At 37.8% G+C, this 22,156-nt stretch overlaps 2 protein-coding genes and 1 long non-coding RNA gene across 4 annotated transcripts in view; all 3 read right to left on the bottom strand.

The window, feature by feature from the left end:
• Nucleotides 1-219: 219 nt before the first annotated feature.
• Nucleotides 220-4,875, bottom strand: LOC141444697 (uncharacterized). The gene is made up of 4 exons (XM_074110286.1): nt 4,814-4,875; nt 3,467-3,673; nt 1,754-1,888; nt 220-1,662 (listed from the first exon to the last, which is right to left on the bottom strand). The coding sequence occupies exons 1-4, from the start codon at nt 4,827-4,829 to the stop codon at nt 503-505; spliced, it is 1,518 nt and encodes a 505-aa protein (XP_073966387.1). The 5' UTR covers nt 4,830-4,875; the 3' UTR covers nt 220-502.
• Nucleotides 4,876-6,252: 1,377 nt separating this feature from the next.
• On the bottom strand, nt 6,253-12,964 carry LOC141444552 (uncharacterized). Its single transcript, XR_012453179.1, has 2 exons — nt 12,876-12,964; nt 6,253-11,302 (listed from the first exon to the last, which is right to left on the bottom strand). It is a non-coding gene; the product is annotated as an uncharacterized lncRNA (long non-coding RNA).
• A 25-nt stretch (nt 12,965-12,989) lies between these two features.
• Nucleotides 12,990-22,156, bottom strand: part of LOC141444542 (Kv channel-interacting protein 4-like) — a 31,315-nt gene continuing 22,148 nt past the window's right edge. For both annotated transcript variants that reach the window (XM_074110108.1, XM_074110107.1), the window contains exons 5-8: nt 16,171-16,299; nt 14,779-14,862; nt 13,286-13,425; nt 12,990-13,056 (exon numbers count right to left, since the gene is read on the bottom strand). In XM_074110108.1, coding sequence (XP_073966209.1) covers nt 13,315-13,425; nt 14,779-14,862; nt 16,171-16,299 — 324 coding nt within the window. In that variant the 3' untranslated portion in view covers nt 12,990-13,056; nt 13,286-13,314. The remainder of the gene's footprint in view (nt 13,057-13,285; nt 13,426-14,778; nt 14,863-16,170; nt 16,300-22,156) is intronic.

Here is a 22,156-nt window from a genome sequence, read left to right as displayed (position 1 = left end):
TAAACGCACATACTGGAAAAAACTAGTAGATTCACTTTTTATAAAGAATATATAGTTTTTATAAGTAATACTCAGTTAAATATAGAGTTTCGTGCTGATAACGAATGTTGTATTTGACTTTGTTTATTGAAGTGACATACGTACATCAGATAGAATACAATGTATAGTAAAGAATAAGAAATTTAAACATTTTGATTAGCCAGTTATACAACAACATCAATGTCTTTGAGATATTTGTAACAAACATTGTTGTAGTGTTTTTTAATTTTAAAAAGTTTTAACAAATTACTTTTTAAGAAAAAAAGAGAGCGTGTATTGTTTAGTAGGACCATTTTTATTCGCTCGGCGATAGCTCTTTCTGATTCTGTCGTTTTTTCGTGATCTACGTCTTTTAGGAAGACGATGGCTTACAATTTCGATAGAATCATTATGATGATCAACTATAACTTTAACTGCTTCATTAGTTGGATTTTTTGAACTGAGATCATCTTTACTATCATTTTCAGTTTCTTCCCTTACTATCATCATGGCTACGATGACTGATTGTAAAATCATTATCGTCTTCTGATGATAGTTCATCAGAATGTCTTGATGATGTCTTCTGAGCTTGATCTTTTGGGTGCTGATTTTCGTCACTGTCCTCGTTTAGTATATCATAATTTTCAAAACTGTACAATCGACTATTTGAGTCTTGATAATCTTCGAGTTCTTCTGTTTGATCTGATTCATCATCATCATTTTCTTCATCATGGTTTTCCAGGTCAGAAATGTCTTCGTAAGAGTTTTCATTTTGCGAATCTTTATGTATTTTGTTATCTTTTTGCTCGGTTTTAATGTCATTACCATGATCTTGGTGACTTTGATCATCCTCTTGAGCTTTATTTTTTAATATTTTCTCGTTTTCATGGGATATTTCACCATCGATGTTATGTTGTTGATAGCTACTTCTTTCGTAAGTGTGATGTTTGTGATTATTGCCATTTTTAGGTTTTGCTTCTTCTTCACTATCGACACCATGCTCTAATTCTTCTGATTTGTCTCCACTAATACTATCTAAAGATTGCTCCAGCGTGATATTATCAATATTAACGTGGTGATTTTCATCGTCAGTTTCTTTTTCTATAGTTTCTTTTGATACATGACGGTGCTGATTGTGATGGTTGTCTTTGTGTTTGAGATCACCATCGTTATCATGGTGCACAGTATGTTTTTCATCATGGTGATCGTCATGTTTTAAAAGTTCTTCCTTTTTTGGAGCTATTCTTGGTTCGTGACTAATTCTGCTATCAAGATCATCCAAGTCGCTTTCCGTTGACTCTAAATCCTCATCACTTAATTTTAAATCTTCATCCACGTCTATACTGCTGGAACGAAATTCCGTGTCATTAGAATCCTCAATTTTGTCAATGGCGCTATCTACATGATCATCAATTTCGTCATGATTTTCAACGTCATCACTTAGGTTATCTTGAGACGTTTTTAGTTCCTGATGTTCATGTTCAGTACTTATATTTACATCTTCGTGCGGTACTTTTTCATCAGATGCTTTGCTATTGCCTCTATTTATATCGTGATGCTGTTTATGTCTTCTCTTTTCTTCTCTATCTGCCACTTCCTTTAATAGCTGGGCTATGGCTTTCTTTAATTCGATGTCTTCAGGATCTAAAAGTGAAATTAAAGTAAATGTAACATTAAAAGTGTATCTTTATGGTATAGCAAGCGACGATGCTTGCACACTAACGACAACTCATACCTTCGAGAGACACTGGATCCAGGATGCGCTCGAGTTCGGAGTCTTGTGGAGACCATTCGTGACTTTCCAGCAGGTGAGACTCCAGGTCTTTGTGTTGCTCCCGACGTCTGGACACCTTGGCTTTACCATCAGATCCTGTCGAACATTATTTGTAAATATCTCTTCTAATAATCTAAAATCCGAATAAGAGAAGAAAATCTGTTTGATGGATGTATTTTATCTCAAATTGGCAGTCGCCCACGACTCCGTCCGCATAGTCTCCTTTATCGCTATTCGGCTAGAACTATGAAATTTTCCGGGATAAAAACTATCCGTATACCGAATTACATCAAAATCGGTTTAGCAGTTTAGACGTGAAGGGGTAACAAACAATCAATCTAACTGACTTAAAAACTTTCGCATTTATAATAATAATTTTACCTTGTGGGATTGAATAAAAATATTTTGACTCTGGGCTTTAAGATGCAGGTACGAATGTTATCAGGTGACCGGCACACAAACTTTTTCGCTTTTAGGGTTTCGCCATGTCTGTCTGTCTGTCCGTCCGTCCGCGGCTTTGCTCAGGGACTATCAATGCTAGAAAGCTGTAATTTTGCACGGATATATATGTAAACTATGTAGACAATGTGGTCCCATAGACATAAAGCGGGGGTGATTTTTTTTTCTCATCCAACCCTAGTGTGGGGTATCGTTGGATAGGTCTATTAAAACCATTTGGGTTGCTAAGACGATTTTTCGATTCATTGATTTTTTTGCGAAATATTCAACTTTAAAGTGCAAATTTTCATTAAAATCGAGCGTCCCGCCCCCTCTAAAATTTAAACCGGTGGGTGGAAAAATTTGAAAAAATTCAGAATGGTAGTAAGTATATCAAACTTTCAAGGAAAACTATAACGGCTAAGTTTGCTTGAGAGTTATTAGTAGTTTAACTCTTAAATAGCAGCCTAGGGTATAAAATGTACCTAAACTTGGAAAATTCCGTGTAAAATACGAAATCCTTAGAAAAATATTACTTAATTTTTTCGTAATGGCTACGGAACCCTATTTTGGGTGTGTCCAACACGCTCTTGGCCGGGTTTTTAAAACTTATTTATGCCCATAATATCACAGCCCAGTATGAAAAAAAAATAGGACTCTACCTCGAGTCATATACTCGAGTCCTAAATTAGGTGAACTAGATTGACAACTGAAAATGTTACCAGACAGCAAAAAAAAAATACTCATAGGAATATGTCGATACAAATCTGTCAATATAAACTTGTGTAGACGCGGAATGAAAATGTTCGTCACTTTTGAACTTTATTTTTATAGCTTTAGGCCTGAAAACGACAAAAAGGATAACAACAAATAAGTAATAACGTAACGAAAATTTCACAAAACGAATAGTTCCAAGCAAGCCGATGGCAGTTAAGTCGTATGGGTGACAGTCTTTCCCGGCCCGGATAATACCGACATGGAAATACCGAGCCTGTTATGAGATATATGAAATGTCAATAAAACAAAATGGCCGATGCCGTCCTTACCGATGTTCAACATTGTTTTCGAAATCATTCAAATAAAAGATTTCGTATTGAGTTTTTTTCTAACGTCAATATTAAATGTTTTTAATGTTGATATTCATCACTGGTGTAACTGTGGCAACAGTTGTGTGTAATGAACTGTCAGGTTGGTTCGCTCATTCTGGACTCGATTATAGTTTAAATTCAACCATACCTTTCCTCCTCATGACTCTTTTCACATCCTTTCCAATCAGCAGTGCTATAGGCTCGTCTTCGGCGTCACTAACTGCGTCCAGTTTGCGTCCATTTGCTGATGCGTCCGGTACCTCCGCGTCAACTTTTGGTGCGTCCAGTGAGTGACCTGGAGCTGGGGCGGGGAGGGAGGTACTGGTGGCGATTCGGAGCGCCAGCAGAGTTAGTACTGGAAAACACGATGGTTGTGATGATGATAAAATTAGATTTGGTCCCAGTATACATCTCCATTTGTAAAAATCCCCAATGAAAGAGGAAAGTAAAATCCCCATTTCGTAGCTAGCTACCAACTCTGGCTACGAGATGGGAAAATCGCTCCCATTCTCAGCGGCACAAAATTTGGTCCACGCTACATACAAAATTACCTATTACTGCATACATTTGAGGGACACATTTTATACCCTTCAGAATACAAGATATGAAACCACAATTTCCATTTCGTAGCAAATCTGGATACGAGATGAGAAAGCACAATGAGGCTTTCACGGCGGCGAAATATCGCTAGATGGCGTTAGTGTCGTGAGACCAAAAAAGGAAGAACTTTTAAAACATGACGATCACCATGATGAAAAACATACTGTGCACCATGACGATGATGGTGATCTCAAACACAAAGACAACCATCACAATCAGCACCGTCATGTATCAAAAGAAACTATAGAAAAAGATACTGACGATGAAAATCACCACGTTAATATTGATAATATCACGCTGGAGCAATCTTTAGATAGTATTAGTGGAGACAAATCAGAAGAATTAGAGCATGGTGTCCGTTTGTCCGTTTGTCCGTTTGAAGTTAGATAGAGGTTTGCTCGTGATTGGTTAATATAACTAAATGAGCCAATCGCGAGCAAACGTCAAACGGATCTCACGATACTAACGCCATCTAGCGATATTTCACCGCAGTGAAAACCCTCATTCCCATTTGGTAGCTAGCTCAGCTACATAATCTGGATACAAGATAGGAAAACCGTTCTCGTTTGGTAATTCGTAGCTAGCTACGGTACCAAATCTGGCTACGAGATATGAGTGAAAAATTGAGCAATCACTTAAATTAAAAAAAAACATAAATCGATATCCATACTAATAATATTATAGATGCGAAAGTGTGTTTATATGTTTGTCCGTCTTTCACGTCGAAACGGAGTGACGGTTCGACGTGATTTTTGGCATAGAGATAGTTTATGGGGCAGAGAGTGACACAGGCTACTTTTTCGCGAAGGAACAGCGCGTGATAACCGAATTCCACGCGGGCGAAGCCGCGGGCAAAAGCTACCGTCTGGTACTACCTAGTGTCGGTAGATCTTACCTAGTCGCAACGCCATCTTTGAACCCAAGAACTATGGTCTCATGCGCTTATATAGCATCGTGTCAAATAAGTACTCAACGCCATGATTGAATTAGTGACGCGTTTTTAATCTTCGCTTTGATTAATTAATCAGTACGCGTATTAACATGTGATTAGTTTTGAAAAATACAATACGAATATTGAATAATTTAAAATTGGATTTTATTATTTCACGAGAATGTAGATATTAATTACATAACAATATAATTAAATACAGAATTTAATTATTTTTTATTCATTTAAAAAAAAACAGTTTAATAAGTTTTATCGAACGGAAAGAATTTCAAACTCAAAGATTAAGGGGCGGTTTCATCACCAATTGATTATGATTTTATTTGACGGAAAAATGTGATGCCGTCTCCTTCTATTCGAACAAAACAAACAGAGACAGCATCACATTTATCCGTCAAATAAATTTAATCAATGAATGGTGTAACTGGGGGCAAATATAAAGACAGAACTAAAAGAATTTCCTTGCTCACCCGCGACCTTATGATAGCTAAGCTTATGCTAAATATGCGTGTTCATGCAGTTCCTCCACCTCCACACTGTAAGAACACACTCAAATCACACAAACCCATTTATCACATCACCACCACAATACACTGACGCGTTTCGAACTCAACCGGAGCTCATCTTCAGAGCAACACAACGTACACCATACTATCAGATGTTAGACTAATAAAGAGACAGATGTTTAAGTAAAGATTTTTCAAATTCAATATCTAGCTGCCGACGGAGGAAATTGGAAATCCAAGGGCCTTAACCCAGCCGTGGAACACAGAAATTGGCTAAATAAAAATTCCCCCGGGTTTGGAATAAATCCCAACCGCTTTAGAGGCATGATATTTGACACGGGTTGTTTTTTTATATTCGACTGGATGGCAAACGAGCAAGTGGGTCTCCTGATGGTAAGAGATCACCACCGCCCATAGACACCAGCAACACCAGGGGGATTGTAGATGCGTTGCCAACCTAGAGGCCTAAGATGGGATACCTCAAGTGCCAGTAATTTCACCGGCTGTCTTACTCTCCACGCCGAAACAACAGTGCAAGCACTGCTGCTTCACGGCAGGATTAGCGAGCAAGATGGTGGTAGCAATCCGGGCGGACCTTGCACAAGGTCCTACCACCTGCAACCTGCAACCACCCACCTGCCTGCACCTGTCTGCTGATGTTCATGCAACACATTGAAGACCACGATGCAATTTTGAGAACTTTCGCGGGATTTTCGCATCAGATATTACGGAGCGACCAAGGTGATCAAAAATATCGATACATCAACTCTAATAAGTAACCTTAATAATAGAGTGTATGTGGCAATATTTTTGGCCATCTGGTGGCGACTGTACCTAAATCTAAAAGTGAATTATTAATGGGTAAAAATGAAACAACACGTATTGTCGTCTCAGAAGACAAAAATGTAATCTGGTAGTTGGAAAATTATTACACAGTAATGATATATAATAATTAACAGTATATTTCAAAATATGTAAAATAAAGCTTTAATATAGCACAGTCTTAAAAATTATATTAGCACTAAGGGGCTGTTTCACTATCCATTGATTAGTCTTAACTGACGGTTAAATGTGATGCCGTCTCTATTTGTTTTGTTCGAATAGACGGAGACGGCATCACATTTAACCGTCAGTTAACACTAATCAATGGATGGTGAAACAGCCCCTAAAAATAATATATTAATATACTCAGTACTTAGTCAAAAGAAAATTAGGGCCATTTTGAGTTACATCGGTAAAATCAAGTCAAAAATGAATTTACGTTTTTACCTAAATACATTTAATTGAATGAAAAGTATTCGTATTCTGTTATGTTGTAGTACTCATTAATTAATTTTTAGACAAAGGAATGTTTTAAAGGGGAGCGCCAAAGTTCGCATACTCTTCGCTAGACCGTAATTTTTGTCCGACTCATCGTTTGTCATAATGCTTTTTCCACTGAAACCTTAAATTTTTCTGAAAACTTTAAATGGTCATCCAATAGTAAAGTATAGGTTAGGTTTATTTTAAAACAATTCTGAGCAATTATTGGTTTCAGAGAAAAAAGAGTTATGACAAACGATTATTCTGACAAACATTACATTCGGACTTTCAATAAGCCATATGGACCCGTTTTAAAGAACTATATCAAGTACCTATAGTATTTTCGTTTTACTGATGAAATCCAAAAGGTCTCTATTTTCTTTTGAGTGGTATACGCCAAACTAACTAAAGTAGTTTACAAAATGATTAAAAAAATTATAATCTAATGATAGTATTTACTTGACTTATGATAACTACCAGTTTTACCTTCACTCATACATTGTACGTGTAACACAAACATAATTCGTATTAACACAATTTTTATGATTACAGAACTTGAAGTCCTAAACCGGATCGTGGTCATACAGGTGTGTGCTACACGTACCCTCACTCACACAAGCGTAGTCGATAGGCGATTGGTCGAACGCTTTGACATAATAGAGGTAGGGGCTCGCTCCGGTACAAGCTCGTAAATATAACCCAACAAACTTTTTATGTGTGGTTATATCTTTAATATTGTGAATTCTACAGATTAATTAGTTATTATTTATTAACGTTAAAGTTATTACGTGAAGATTATAATTCAAGCTTGACCGGGCGACTTATTCTAAATGCGACTCTTTGGCAAATATATCATTTTTTAAATTAAAAAATGACTGTGCTGTTTAATTTTAGGTGAACAAACTGACTTGTTTCTTAATGCTCAAGTTTATCAGCATCTTAATTATAGATTTGCCAATAGAGACACATTTTACAATATAATATTATAGGAATAATTTTAAGGCATTCGAAGAAAAATGTACCCTAATTGGAAGAGAAAAGGTTCAATAGATCAACGAGGAGGTAAATATTATGTAACGAGTTATATATAAGTAGTAAATAGAATTTATTAAATAGTATTGCCTTTAATGTTCCGCGCAAAGTTTTATAGACTAGTTAAATTTATATTTATCAATTTAATTAAACTAAATGAAATAACATTTAAAAAAGTACGACTTAAGCGTTGCAACTACAACTCAACCATATTTTTTAAAGGATTTAATTTATCATACCCAAAATAATTTATAACTTTTAAAGGGATGAGTTAAATTGCAATTAACAAGCATGAAAGTTGGTTTTTTTTGTATGTTTTCACCTTTTTTAACCCCCTTTGACCACTATGTGTGTCTGTCTGTGGCACCGTAGCTCTTAAACGGGTGGACTGATTTGAATGCGGTTTTTTTTCTTTGAAATCGGGTTTTTTAGCAATGGTTCTTATACATGTTTCATCAAAATCCGTTTTTGAGATATTGAACTTTGAAGTGGCAAAGTTTTCCAACTCTTTGTTGGTTAGGTTATGTCTAACACAATTCCCGGAATTGAAATTCAACTGTACCTACTTATGGTATCAAGATATTTTCGCTTACTTACTGTGATCATGGGATATGTGATCAGTAAAACATTGTGTAAATATAATTATGTATATCTATTTAGTGCTAAAGTGCAAATATCATTAACCCTTAATAAGGTAAGGTGATTTAGCGACCACTTGCATTGAGTTGGAAACTGAACCTTATTTATTTCATAATACGTCACAATTTCCGTTGTAATTATTGAAAATACGACTAGCTTTAAAATATATTTGTTGTTTGTTTTTTTTCTTATATTTTTGGTGCTTTTGATTATATGGTATAGTATACTCAAATAAATGGGGCCTTATTAAGGGCTAATTTGTGTCATTTCATTTTCAATCGGGTTTTGGCAAGAAATGGTCGTAATAGATAAATAGTTTAAAAGAATTTGATATTTGTGTCAAACGCCAATCTGGTCAAAATGGTCCAAAATTTAACGCGTCTGAGCTGTACCTACGTAAATGGGCACTGACAAAGATCATTAAATTTACCAAGGGACTACTAAAGTGCTTCATCAACTTTCACACATTACTACATGAATTTTGATGCACTTTAAAGAGTCTAGTGTATGATTTAATATCTGGAAAATTTAAATAATGTCTAAGTATCAACATCGTTTAATCAGTGTACAGCAAGTGTTGTCAGCCTCATTTTTTAAAAATTTACCGTTGTTTCTCGTGGACAGCTTTCGTTGGCCAGAGTCTATGATACCGTCTGGGAATAGTAAATGTCGCTATATTACCGCAAACTGTATGACGGGCGTGGCTTTTCACGCACGCACAGAGTTTCGTAGTATCAGGTATCCAGTTCTTGTCAAACGTGGCCCGTCGAGCAACCGTTTTATCATTAAGTAAGTATTCCCTAATCTGGAATGTGCCTCGAGGGTGTAGTTTGGGTATTCGCGTGTTGTTGTGTTTGTACAGTTAATAATTGTTTAAAATATTGTTTTATAGGTAAAGTAAAAGTACTCGCATTTGTAAAGAATGAGTTAAGAAACCTAGATTTTGTATTTTTTTTAACTGTTGGCGAACAGACCACAAAAAAATGTTAGACATAAAAAAAGTAGATTGATTGGGAGTTCGGAGTTATCGTGTCTACAACGCCATCAAAATTTTATTTTATTTTAAAACGTTTTTTACTGTTTTGTGTCCTAATCTAAAAAAACAAAGTGTTTTAACAAATGTAAAGTTATAACTATATGTATTATACATAGTAGTATTGCTTTTTGTTTATGTTCAGGTAGTTATAAACATTTTAAAATGACGTTTTAAAAACACACGAATTGTAAGTAAAATTCATACTTGGTAAGTACTCGTATGTCATAAGAAATCTATACAAAATTTCCTGCAAAGTATCGCTTATAAATTATTATGTTAAAACTTAAACATATCTATAATAATATAAATATAATAAAATATAAATATTATATTTAGTTTTATAGTATCTAACGATAATTTGTTTTAACATTTTTAAAACGTTAATTTTTTTCGACCGTCTTTGTTTCGACGAATAAATATTTTTTGATTTCTCAATGACTTTGAATATCATTATTAAATTGCTTATATTTACTAGATTAAGGGAGGAATCTAGCGTGTTAACGAGAGAAAGGTTAAATATTAACTACTGTTAAAATTTGATAAAATATGTCGAAGATATTTACAAGATTGATTTACACAAATCAAAATAGGATTGCTTGGTAACCCAGTTACGAACAAGGACTTTTCAGATTTTGTAACTAATTACTAAATATTAACTAAAAAGTATATCGCTTTTTGGTGTCAAATTAAGTAACACGGATGATAAATTTGATGTTATAAAATGCTAAGATTCATTTTAAAATGTGAATTTATTGAATTTTGGAACCATAATTTTAAGTAAATAGAAATAATTGTTACCATGCGAGCCAAATAACATTACTAATGTTATTTTGAAATTAATAACAATTTCACTATAATTTCACTAAGTTGATCATGAAAAACACAATAAGACCTCAGTTCGTAATTTAACTTTATATTAAACTTTGACCGTTTTTAGGAAAAATAATAAATGCGGCATGTATATAATTATAGTTGTCAGCAATTTCAATAGTTATGTTATTTGGCAGACGTGATAATGATATCTACTTAATCATTTCATAATTTTTGACACTACTTTCTAAGGTAAAGCCTATAGTTTTGAATAACAGTTTCGAGAAAGGGCTCAGAGTAAGTACCCTATAGCAACAATTTATCCTACAAATGCGAAAGCTTGTAAATATATTTGGGATTCAATCATATGAATGAATAACTGCACAGATTTGAATGTTTTTTTAGATCTAGACCGTAGCCGTTTTGCTTTTAGGATGTAAAATTAAATAAATGAGTGCTTATTCAATGAAAATCAGGGTTGCACGGGATCAAATAATAATCAAATAATTATTGTGATAATTATAAAGATAACTATATTGATAAAATATTGTGATAATGATCAAGATAATTATAGTGTTAAAAACCTTTATACAGATGTCTGAAAGTGCTGATAATCTGATTTGAAGTAATTTAATGTTGCTTAAATTTAGTTTAGCACACTTAGATTAAGTATTTGTGAGTTTGTGCTGGTTTGGTTTTAGCTGTTAAGATTCAAAGTGTGTGGGGTAATATTTTTATCACTATTCGGCATCACATCAACTGTGTTTCTTACCGAACACGGGCAATATGACAATTGAAATAACATTCTATTAAATATCATAATAATAACAGATTAATTATTCGACAATTATCTGATAATTATCGGATAACTATCAAAAATAATTATCCTGATAATTTCCAACCCTGTTATAAATATGATTAAGTACTAAATTTAATGACAAGGGATAGAATGACAGTTGGCTTCATTCACACAGTCATATAGCACTGATGGAGACGATGCATTTTGAACTTTGACAAGCACGTATTGAAGTCGCTTTTCACTCATCGCGACTGCGGGGTCGATTTTCTGCGTATTATCTGCCTAGCTCTGCGAGGCGCTGCTTCTGTTACCTGCTGATTAAAGAAAAATGGTAAATTTACAATAATTTACAAGATTTTATTTGACTTTCAATGTATATATCAATTAAGATTGTTTTTTTGGAATCTTTTTGTATTTTTTATTTCAATTCCAAATTTTTACTTTTACGGTCATCCCGTAAAACCGAAATTGAAAATACAAACTGAAATATAGATGCACAGAAAAAACAGAAAAATAAGACCATCACTGGGAATCGAACCCAGGTCCTCGGTAATTCGTACCGCGTGCTATACCGCTACACCACTGATGTCAACGTACCGACACGAATTTCCCTATGCACCTCATATCTCAGCTTGTGTCCCTTACTTAGTCACTTAAGCAGCGACGCTAGCGACATCTATGCCGTAAGCCCTCAAACTTTTTCGGCATTCCTTCGGAACTAACCGCTCACCCGGACAAGAGATATCGTATATATCTATGTACGGGTAGGTACAGGTCAAATCTTAGAAGTTAAATTTGACGCACTTCCAGTCGTCGAATTGACTTGCTTGCCATACATATGTAAACCTGGTGACAGTACAAATAATTTGGTCGTGACATGCTGGTGGTCCGGCCAGGATAGTCTCCGCAGGACGAAACTCCTCAACGGTTTTTTTTTATTCGACTGGATGCCAAACGAGCAAGTGGGTCTCCTGATGGTAAGAGATCACCACCGCCCATAAACATCTGCATCACCAGGGGTATTGCAGATGCGTTGCCAACCTAGAGGCCTATGAAGATGGGATACCTCAAGTGCCAGTAATTTCACCGGCTGTCTTACTCTCAACGCCGAAACACAACAGTGCAAGCAGTGCTGCTTCACGGCAGGATTAGCGAGCAAGATGGTGGCAGCAATCCGGGCGGACCTTGCACAAGGTCCTACCACCTGCACAACGACAATCAACAACAATGACATCAACTTGAAATTCGGTACGGAAATGTAGTTTGGATGACAATGCAAGTTTGTACAATGAACAAAGAGTACAATCAGCAAAAAAGCTTGTATTAATAATAATAATATTAACAAAAACTTATTTATCTACCACATATCAAATCGTGAACCTATATATGCGTCCAAAAATCGGAAATTATAACCAGTATACTGTTTCTTTAGAACAATTTTTTTTGTCTGTGACAAAGTATTATTGTTTAATAACAGTTTAAAAAATGTCGTTCGTTCATATGAAACAGTTGGAAAATGAATCGATTAGGACAAATGTTTTCTGGGGAAAGATAAGCTATTTATTTAACGTTTGGGCTCCACAGAAAACCAGCGTTACTGCACATAATGTGCGGCAACACATGCTGAGTGGAGACCCTTTTTGGTATCCAGCCGTGTCACCAAGTAACATAGTTCTAGTGCTAGTTTTAGTCAGTTTTAGGTGGTCATGCTGAGTTGGGACCATTTCGTGACAAAATTTATTTCCTTTTTTTCTTTTTCTTTTATTTGTAAAAATGTCACGAATAAATGTTTTTCTTTCTTTCTTTCTTTCTTTCTTTCTTTACTTATGGAGCCAAAATAAACCTTTCTTTCTTTCTTTCTATTTATTTACGTTGTGGAGCTCTTACAGTGGCAATGACTCGGGCGGGCACAGGCGGCGGCGCTCGCCGGGGTGCCGTGGGGGCGGCGGGGTCACTGGAGTGGCTGGGGTCGCGGGGGTCGCGGGGGTCGCGGGGTCGCGGGGTCGCTGGAGTGGCGGGGGTCGCAGGGGCGGGCGGCGGGGCGGTGGAGCATCCTGCGCGCTGTGGACTGTAGACAATCTCTTATTAAAACAGTAATAATTTATTTTTTGTTTAAATGTACGTCGTTCAAGCTACGCGAAATCTCTGCTATAAGAAATGAACTTTTAGGGTCATATTAGGATTTTCATCAGGACATTTAATTTTTCCCGGTGCGCTTGCTCGATGATACGGCCCGAATATTCACCCTGGAACCAATTTTTCCACATGGCAACACTGATCTACTGTCCCTTTCGCACCTGCCGTCCTCGTCCCGCGCGCGACCTGGTCACAGCACGGTGTCCAGCGTGTTCAGAGACCGCCGCAGCGCGGGGTCGCGCGCGCACCACCGCGCCAGCTCGTCGGGGGTCACGACCCCGTCGGCGTTCGTGTCGATCAGCTGGAATACGAATGTGACAGATGAGCGAGCGCGACGCATGGACTATTTCACCACTGACAGCAGGGCTACTACGAAACTCGAAGTTCGTATCGTGCCGTCCCTCTCGCTCTCGTATTAAATAGTATAAGTGTCAGAGGGACCGCACGACACGAACTTTGAGTTTCGAGTTTCGGAGTAGCCCTGCAGGTGCGACTACTACTTTCATAGACAGCTGTAGGGACACAGAATTGCTTAGCTTTCGATATATTTAGCTATGCGGTCTGTACTTAGTAGTTTCTCGTCCACAACCACAAACTAACATGTATCTGTTAGTAAAAAAAAAAAATTGTACCCACTACAAAAAACCACGAAAATAATTTTCTACCAGTCTGAAGTTCAAGAGTGATTGAAACCCAGTATATTATAGAATGTAGGTGAGGTAGAGGACTATAGTTCCACCTTCCACTCCTGCTGGCTCGTGCTGAGGCACCGACTTCAGACTGGTAGAAAATTTTTTTCATGGTTTTTTGTAATCGGTTCAATTTCTTTGTTATAAATGTTTTTTTCACTCTTTTTAGTGTAGAAGATACAATAGTTTAACGCCAACTGCTCGTCACTTTGTACGAAAAATTGCTTTTTGCGATGCAGAGACGTTCAGTATTGAGGAGTCCTGGTGCTTCATCACCAGTTTAATTTCAACATATGCATTACGATGAGCTTAAATTGCTTAGCGACTGTGTTAAAGTAATTGAAGTACTTGTTATTGAGTAGTCGCTCCGTTGGTCAAATGTGGTCTTCATCATCAGTTCCACTTCACCAAATGATGATTTTTCAAGAGCAAATGCGCGAGTTACTACTAAATATACCTATCAAAATTACCATAGGTGCCCCTACAATATTTGAAGAGTTCCCTCGATTTCCTTAGGATCCAATCATCAGATCCTGATTTGTGCTTATGGGACCTAATAAACGCGTATGTCAATCACGAAACACTGCAATTGTAATACAAGCCTGACACAGCTTTAATCTCATGTCAAGGTTTTTGTATGTCCCCTTAAAATTAACGGAAATCAAAAATAACACGTAGGTATACTAGCACTTCTACAGAACCATCTTAAGGTTGAAAAACCCAAGTTCAGGGTACGAAACCCTAGAATATATACGTATATGCAACACACAAATAAAACAAAAAATTACAAAAATGAAAACACAAAAAATGAAAATGCCAAATTGAAACGGCCGCTGACTCAGCATTATTTGACTCAGCCTTGATTTTTATCTACTGTTGCTTGCTCTATACCCATCCCAGCCCATGCATGGGTCCTGGCCCAGGAGGGGGGGGGTCATTAGGATTTAGGATGAGGATTGACTCACGTGGAAAATCCGATCGACGTGGTCCTGCGCAGCGGCTGGGTGCGGTGGGGGGAGGGCGCCTCCCCCCACCAGCTCGTATATCGCCTGGAATTAATAAAATCCTGAAGAAACAAGGCCTCGAATGACATAACATTGGTTTTGCAGGTGGTAGGACCTTGTGCAAGGTCCGCCCGGATTGCTACCACCATCTTGTTCGCTAATCCTGCCGTGAAGCAGAATGCTTGCACTGTTGTGTTTCGGCGTGGAGAGTAAGACAGCCGGTGAAATTATTCGCACGTGAGGTATCCCATCTTAGGCCTCTAGGTTGGCAACGCATCTGCAATACCCCTGGTGTTGCAGATGTTTATGAGCGGTGGTGATCAGGAGACCCACTTGCTCGTTTGCCATCGAGTCGAATAAAAAAAAAACACACTTTGTCCATCTTATAGTAAGTATTATGTTATTCAAAATGCATTGTCGATTAGGTACGTCGAATACATTTTTTTTTCATCAGTCCGTGAAAATTACACGATAATTCTTTCGTGATTCATACAGAATAATTGACTGAACTGACGCCCAGAACTAGCGAGTATATTCCTAGTGTATATACTTTTGGCCAACTCTTGCCAGCCTAACGGCACAAAAAACAGTTCAGAAGTCAATCTCCATACAAGTGCGCTCGAGCAACGCACACAGACACTGCTCACGGACACGATATCTTGGACCGGTTGGGACCAGTGCGAGCGCGAGTGCCATCCGCTTGAGACACGACGATTCTTGGTTGGCTTAAGCCGATTCCGCGTGGATAGATGTAGAGAGACCCTTAAGATGTACATAACTCATATCAAATGATATTGTAACGGATAACTCACGTCTTAAACCGAGTTTAGCTCGACATGTTTCGGGCTATTTCGCTGCTGTGGCCGAGCATTCAATGGACTCGGATTTGACGCATTACATCAGGTTTGATAAGGTGTCTGTACTTGCGAGAGAAAAGTTTTTCATTCCGCGGAAAGTGCGTGAAGCCATTGAGATTAGTCGTCATCCGAATTTTAACCGGGATTGCGGTTGGTCGGTAGGTACTCGTGCTGCGTCATCGGTTGGTGTGAACGTGCCTTTACGGAGCGATGTTGTTAGTGTTGTGCGCTACCCTACATTAAACATTGACAATAAAAATGACGATAAAAATGGTGGTAGTTGTGCGCCGGTGTTAGTTTCGTCGGGCAGTCGCGCGAGCAGAGCGGTGGCGCGTATGTAGTGTGCGTGTTGCGGCAGCCGCCGAGTCGCGTGCTCCTGAGAAGAAGGGCTACGAAATAGCCCGAAACATGTCGAGCTTAACTCGGTTTAAGACGTGAGTTATCCGTTACAATATCATTTAATATGAGTGAGTCGTAGTAAAGGACGATGGCCTACCTGTACGACCTTGATCATCTCCTGTCGCGTGACCCGGCCGTCTCCGTCCGCGTCGTACAGCCGGAACACCCAGGCCAGCTTCTCCTGCTCCGACCCTCGCGCCACGCGGGACAGGATCTCCAGGAACTCCTGGAATGCGAGTTCAACCTTTTTGTTAGGCATGGAGTGGCAAGCGTGATAGCGATGAATGTGAGTTTTTTGGAGACAAAAGGGTGATAAATCTACCGCTCGGTTGAACCCCATTACCATTCGATATGTGTATTCGTCGTAAAAACAAACTCCAAACTCTTCAACATACAAAAAGATAGGTATGTTACTTTAAAACTGGGCTGTAGAATTTGATGACATTTTCGTTTATGTAGGTAAACGCCCTGTTCCTCTACCCGCACAGCAGTTCTAGCTACAAAGTGGAAAACCGTTGCTACTGGGGTGCTACTACGAAATTTGAAAATCGAAGTTCGTATCGTACCATCCCTCTCACTCTCGTGTAAAATAATATAAGCGTAAAAAAACCTCGTTTTCACTAGGGGAGATGTCGCGGAGACAAATCGCCCGACATTCACGTAGAAGTCTCGGCGACTTTGTCGGTTGTCCCTCGACATATCGCGTGTCGACGCTCGCAGAGCATCTACTAGCGACAAATCCCGGAACCCGTGAATGTCGCAAGCAGCGGCGTCTTTAGCCCATGTAGCGCCCGTGTGCAATTATTACTTTAGCGGCATTTTGGAAGAGCGCGGTCAAAAAGGAATTGGTACAAAGTGCCGCGGCCGGCGCCCCTAACCCGCTGCGCCCGTGTGCAACGCACACCCTGCACTATAGGTAAAGACGCCTCTGGTCGCAAGCACAGTTTATATATATAAGCTAAAGCAGTATGGAAGCTAGGCATATTTTTTGAGATAAATATCTACGCTACAATGGACCGTTAGGGTTGGCCACTTATTTTTTGTAAAATTGAAAAAAAAAATGTTTAGTTCGCGCTGTATCTCAGCTTATTAGAACTTTTATTACAAGCTTTAATTTAACTTGCAATTGTATGTATTGTGTGTATATTTGTATATTCGGTTCAAATATTGCAAGTTAAATTTGACTCACTTCCTGATTATCACCTACCTATCTACCTACCTACCTATCACCAAAACAACCAAACTTTATTTAAAAGAAAAATTATTTTATTTAGTAAATCATTCTTACCTTTCAACATCAGCGGGGAGATGTTCAAGCAGCTATAGTACTGCACAATATTTCCTAGGCATAGTTTTTAATATCGCGGATTGTCTGGGGCGCACACAATGAGGGCTATCGCGTATGAATTCGCCGCTAGAGGCGCTAGTGTAGCGTGAGGTCTCCGAAATGTCAAATCTCATAGTTTTTGGGTGAGCTACGCGGGTTTATTTATAATTAGAATAATTTTGTGAATATTTTGCAAATATGCGTTGCGGGGCAATGAATGTCTGTGTTTTGAGACAGTTTTGTCTTTCGGAAACCTTTGTCCTCCCTTTTTTCCGAACAAAACGGGGACTATGCAACACTGTGGCATGCTCGATTATTTTATGGTACGGTTTTAAGTTGTATTAAATATGATTTTAATCTAAACTTTGTTTTCACGCCCGTAATAACAGACTTTGAAAGCCATACTTAAAAACCTCACGCAACAGTGCGCCATCTAGTGAGACAAAAAACGATAGCCCTCATTGAAATAACGAAACGCGGCAACTACTCGTTGCAGTACCGCGAGACCCCCTTAGAGGCCATATAGAGCGCGCGTCTGTGTGAGTGTGTTGTTTTGATCGATGTTTTCGTAGCTTCCCTACTGCTTTAGCATTATCTATATTAATAATTTCGTACTGCAAGGCTACTACGAAACTCGTAACTCGAAGTTCGTGTCGTGCGGTCCCTCTCGCTCTCGTATCAAACAGTGTAAGTGTCAGAAGGACCGCACGACACGAACTTCGAGTTTCGTGTTTCGGAGTAGCCCAGCTGGTCTACGGGAGACTCGAACGAAATGCACATCAAATTGAAGAGCGTAAAAAAATTAGTCAATCCGAGGCGACAACTTGTACATATATAATGTGTCGCAAGCGACCGTCGGGGGACATCGCGGGACAAGTATATTTCGTGTTGGACGACAGGGTCTCGGGACAAATGCCCTTTAGTGAAAACGCGGCTTAATTTTAGTATGTAAATATAAACGAGTATGAAATTCAGATGTATTTGCATTTCGCGGTTAACGATGAAATATAGAACCGTATATTTTACAGAAATGCAAACAAAGGCGGAGAAAAGCACCAGTCCGCAGAATTCTTTGTAAGGGCGTGAATAAGTGCCGAACGCGATAGAACCTTTGCCAATTGAGTTGGCAGAACGCCCGGGGAAAAGGTGTAAATCTATGAATGGAATTGTAACGGTCCTTGGCGTGGTCTTTTGTAAAGACGTATGTTGTTTTCCCTTATATCTTTCTTTTTTTTATGACCCAAAAAGGTAAAGGAGATATGGCCTGTACCTATTTGGGTAAATTTTATAATGTTAGTGTGATTTTACGGAAAATTTTGTCGGTTTCACTTTATTTTAATATTTATTTTTACAATATCGAAAATAAAAACTGAAACATTGATGAACAGAAACACCAGAAAAATAGAGCAGCGCTGGGAACCGGACCCAGGACCTCGGCATTCCGTGCCGCGTGCTATACCGCTACACCACCACTGGACAGGAGTACATACACGAATTTCTCCTATGCACCACATATCTCAGCTTGTTTGTTTCTTTTAGTAACTTTAGCAGCGACACTAGCAACATCTATGTTAAAAGTAACAAAATTTGGAGTTGAAATAAAAAATACAAAAAGCCTCCCAAAACCAATCTTAATTTTTTATACAATTTATGGGACTACTTTGGTACGGTCATTGCCAAAGGACTAATTCATAAGGTAACATGGAACCATTTCTCAGTAAACGTCATAGTGACATCGCATGAACTAACAAGGAAAATCGTAATGACTTTTCCTTTGAAAAGGTTCCATGGTGGCCCATGAATTAAAGTTTTTGACCGTGCATGCGCATTATTATTTTATTTATTTTCCCATGTTGTCACGAATGTTTTCTCTCTTTCCTGCAGCCATCCTGTGGAACTCTATTTGTGTTATCAAGAAAAAGAGTTTTGGCAAACGTTACATTACATTATGACTTAGTAGGGCTATCATCATAGTGGTTCTCTATTGGATGGCATAAAATTATTTGTAATATTATTGTTACGCATAATTGCTTTTAGCCGAATTAGCGATGTGCATACTCATCATTACGCATATTTTTTACGCATAAAATTAAAAAGCATAAATACAGAAAGCATCATCTTCATGAAGACTAACGTCAAATAGCATAAATACAAAAAGTCATAATAATAAATTTGCATCATTACAAAGTGCATAACCACAATCACGAGCCTGATGCACTACGAGAAAAGGTTAGTTTTGTGTTAATATATATTTAGGAACTAAAGCGAGGTCGACTCCTATTTCTGCGTTGCTTGGGCGCTTCGCGTCTGGGTATCATACTAACCTAACCTAACCTAATGTACCTAACGTGACCTAACCTAACCTTATATTCTGCTGTTCATTTATAACAAATAATGAATAGCCCAAACAATAATATGCATAATGTGTATTAGTCTAATACAAATTAGTCCATTATGATTGATTGTTGGAGTCTTTTTTGTATTTTTTTTATAACTAGTGCTGCTGCTTAAGTAGCATAGAAGAAATAAGCAACCTGAAATATGTATGCATAGGAAAAAATCGTGTCTAGGTTCCTGTACAGCAGTGGTGTAGCGGTTTATAGCACGCAGCACGGATTGCTGAGGACCTGGGTTCGATTCCCAGTGCTGGTCTCTTTTTCTGGTTTTTCTGTGCATCCATGTCTCAGTTTGTAATTTACGACACATTAGTCCAACTGAAATTATTCTAATAGCTTAATATGCCAAAAAAGTAGTAGGCTAAAGTATACTATGCGACAGTACTAATTATGCCAATACAAATTATGCCAAATCAATTATGCGAAACAATAATGGTCGAAAAAAATATGCGATTGAAGGCCCCATCATAGTATACATCGAACAAATTGAATCATGAGCCAGGTTAGAACCTTTTAATAATCAATTTCACCATGATGTCCTTGACAAAAGTATGAGATGCCAACATGACATAAGTAGCACAAAGGTTCCACCCTGGATCATGATTCAATTTGTTCGACTGTACATATCAACAGTAGTAATACCCCCTCCGGCGTCTTACGTCAAAGTCGTAAAATGTCCAGGTGTCCAGGTTGTAGAATGACCAGGTAGTACAATGTCAAGATCGTAAAATAACCAGGTAGTAGAATGTCAAGGTCGTAAAATAACCAGGTAGTAGAATGTCAAGGTCGTAAAATAACCAGGTAGTAGAATGTCAAGGTCGTAAAATAACCAGGTAGTAGAATGTCAAGGTCGTAAAATAACCAGGTAGTAGAACGTCAAGGTCGTAAAATAACCAGGTAGTAGAATGTCAAGGTCGTAAAATAACCAAGTAGTAGAATGTCAAGGTCGTAAAATAACCAGGTAGTAGAACGTCAAGGTCGTAAAATAACCAAGTAGTAGAATGTCAAGGTCGTAAAATAACCAAGTAGTAGAATGTCAAGGTCGTAAAATAACCAAGTAGTAGAATGTCAAGATCGTAACATAACCAAGTAGTAGAATGTCAAGGTCGTAAAATAACCAGGTAGTAGAATGTCAAGATCGTAAAATAACCAAGTAGTAGAATGTCAAGGTCGTAAAATAACCAAGTAGTAGAATGTCAAGGTCGTAAAATAACCAAGTAGTAGAATGTCAAGATCGTAACATAACCAGGTAGTTAAATGCCAGGTTGTAAATTGATATTAATAGTACACAGTACACATCAGCCGGAATACGTATCTAACGAAATGATAGAATGAGTTGACTGCGAGTTTGTCTCGTCACAAGTGTCAAAACACTGATTTTATCAAATCACTAAGCAAATACGGTGAAATGATATAATGGAGTTGCCTTTTTTGCCTCGTCAGTTTACAAAAGCGGATTCAGGGATTTGATCAAATGACTGATGTAGGCAAATCATAAAAACGATTCTCCATTTTAACATCCTGCGTGGTTTGGTCATATCTCATTGAGATTTGTTCAAATCTCTGTTTTGCCCATTGCCCTGTGATTTATATACATAACACTCGAAATAATAATCATAATCCCAACAGTGCTACGGCCTCTAAATGACAAACATAAGCTACTCGTATCGTATGTCGGTTAAATTGAACGGTCGCCAAATATTTACCACCGAAACACATCAGCTGTGTTTGTCTTTAAATCCGATATACAGCCGGTGTAATTAAAAACAGAAATTTTCCACGGTGGAATTAATCACTTGTGAATAACAAATATACACAATATGATATGAGGTTCAAATTTCTTTATTTGACTATGAAATGAAAATGAAAATTTTTATCCATGACACACAAATAAAAGGTATGATAACAAAATAATAAAAAAGGTAAAATAAAAATTTCTAGTTTAGTTACAAGATAAATTGAATTTTCAGAAATTTCAAGAGAAAAAATAAGTTCGGTATCGCTCTGAAGCGATAAGGCCGCCTATTGCTTACCTCAGAAAATCTCTATGTATGTAGGTATATATACTTGTGTTTTCTGTACTGCTTACTATGTGTTGATGTGCAATAATGATTTATTGTATTGTATTGTATATGTTGAGAGGAGACCTGTGCCCAGCAGTGGGAAGTATACTCCTATAGGGGACCATCCATAAAGTACGTCACACCTATGAAATTTGCTATTATTTTGCTCAAGTGTCACGAACCGCTTGACCCCCCCCCCCTTAATGTGTGACGTACTTAATGGCTGCAACGATGATAATGATGTGAATGTGACTCAAGTACAAAACTTCCATATTCCTCACACAAATATCGAGCTAG

The sequence above is a fragment of the Choristoneura fumiferana genome, chromosome 30, assembly GCF_025370935.1.
Source record: "Choristoneura fumiferana chromosome 30, NRCan_CFum_1, whole genome shotgun sequence".
In the NCBI taxonomy this organism is placed as follows: domain Eukaryota; kingdom Metazoa; phylum Arthropoda; class Insecta; order Lepidoptera; family Tortricidae; genus Choristoneura; species Choristoneura fumiferana.
This window is presented reverse-complemented; position numbering and strand designations above follow the sequence as displayed.

What these genes read in the sequence shown, in the direction of transcription:
- LOC141444697 (XM_074110286.1), bottom strand. An exon ending in AAGAGTCATGAGGAGGAAAG is followed by an intron (nt 1,889 to 3,466) that starts GTATGGTTGAAT and finishes AATGTTCGACAG; the next exon opens with GATCTGATGGTAAAGCCAAG. An exon ending in GGATCCAGTGTCTCTCGAAG is followed by an intron (nt 1,663 to 1,753) that starts GTATGAGTTGTC and finishes TTTCACTTTTAG; the next exon opens with ATCCTGAAGACATCGAATTA.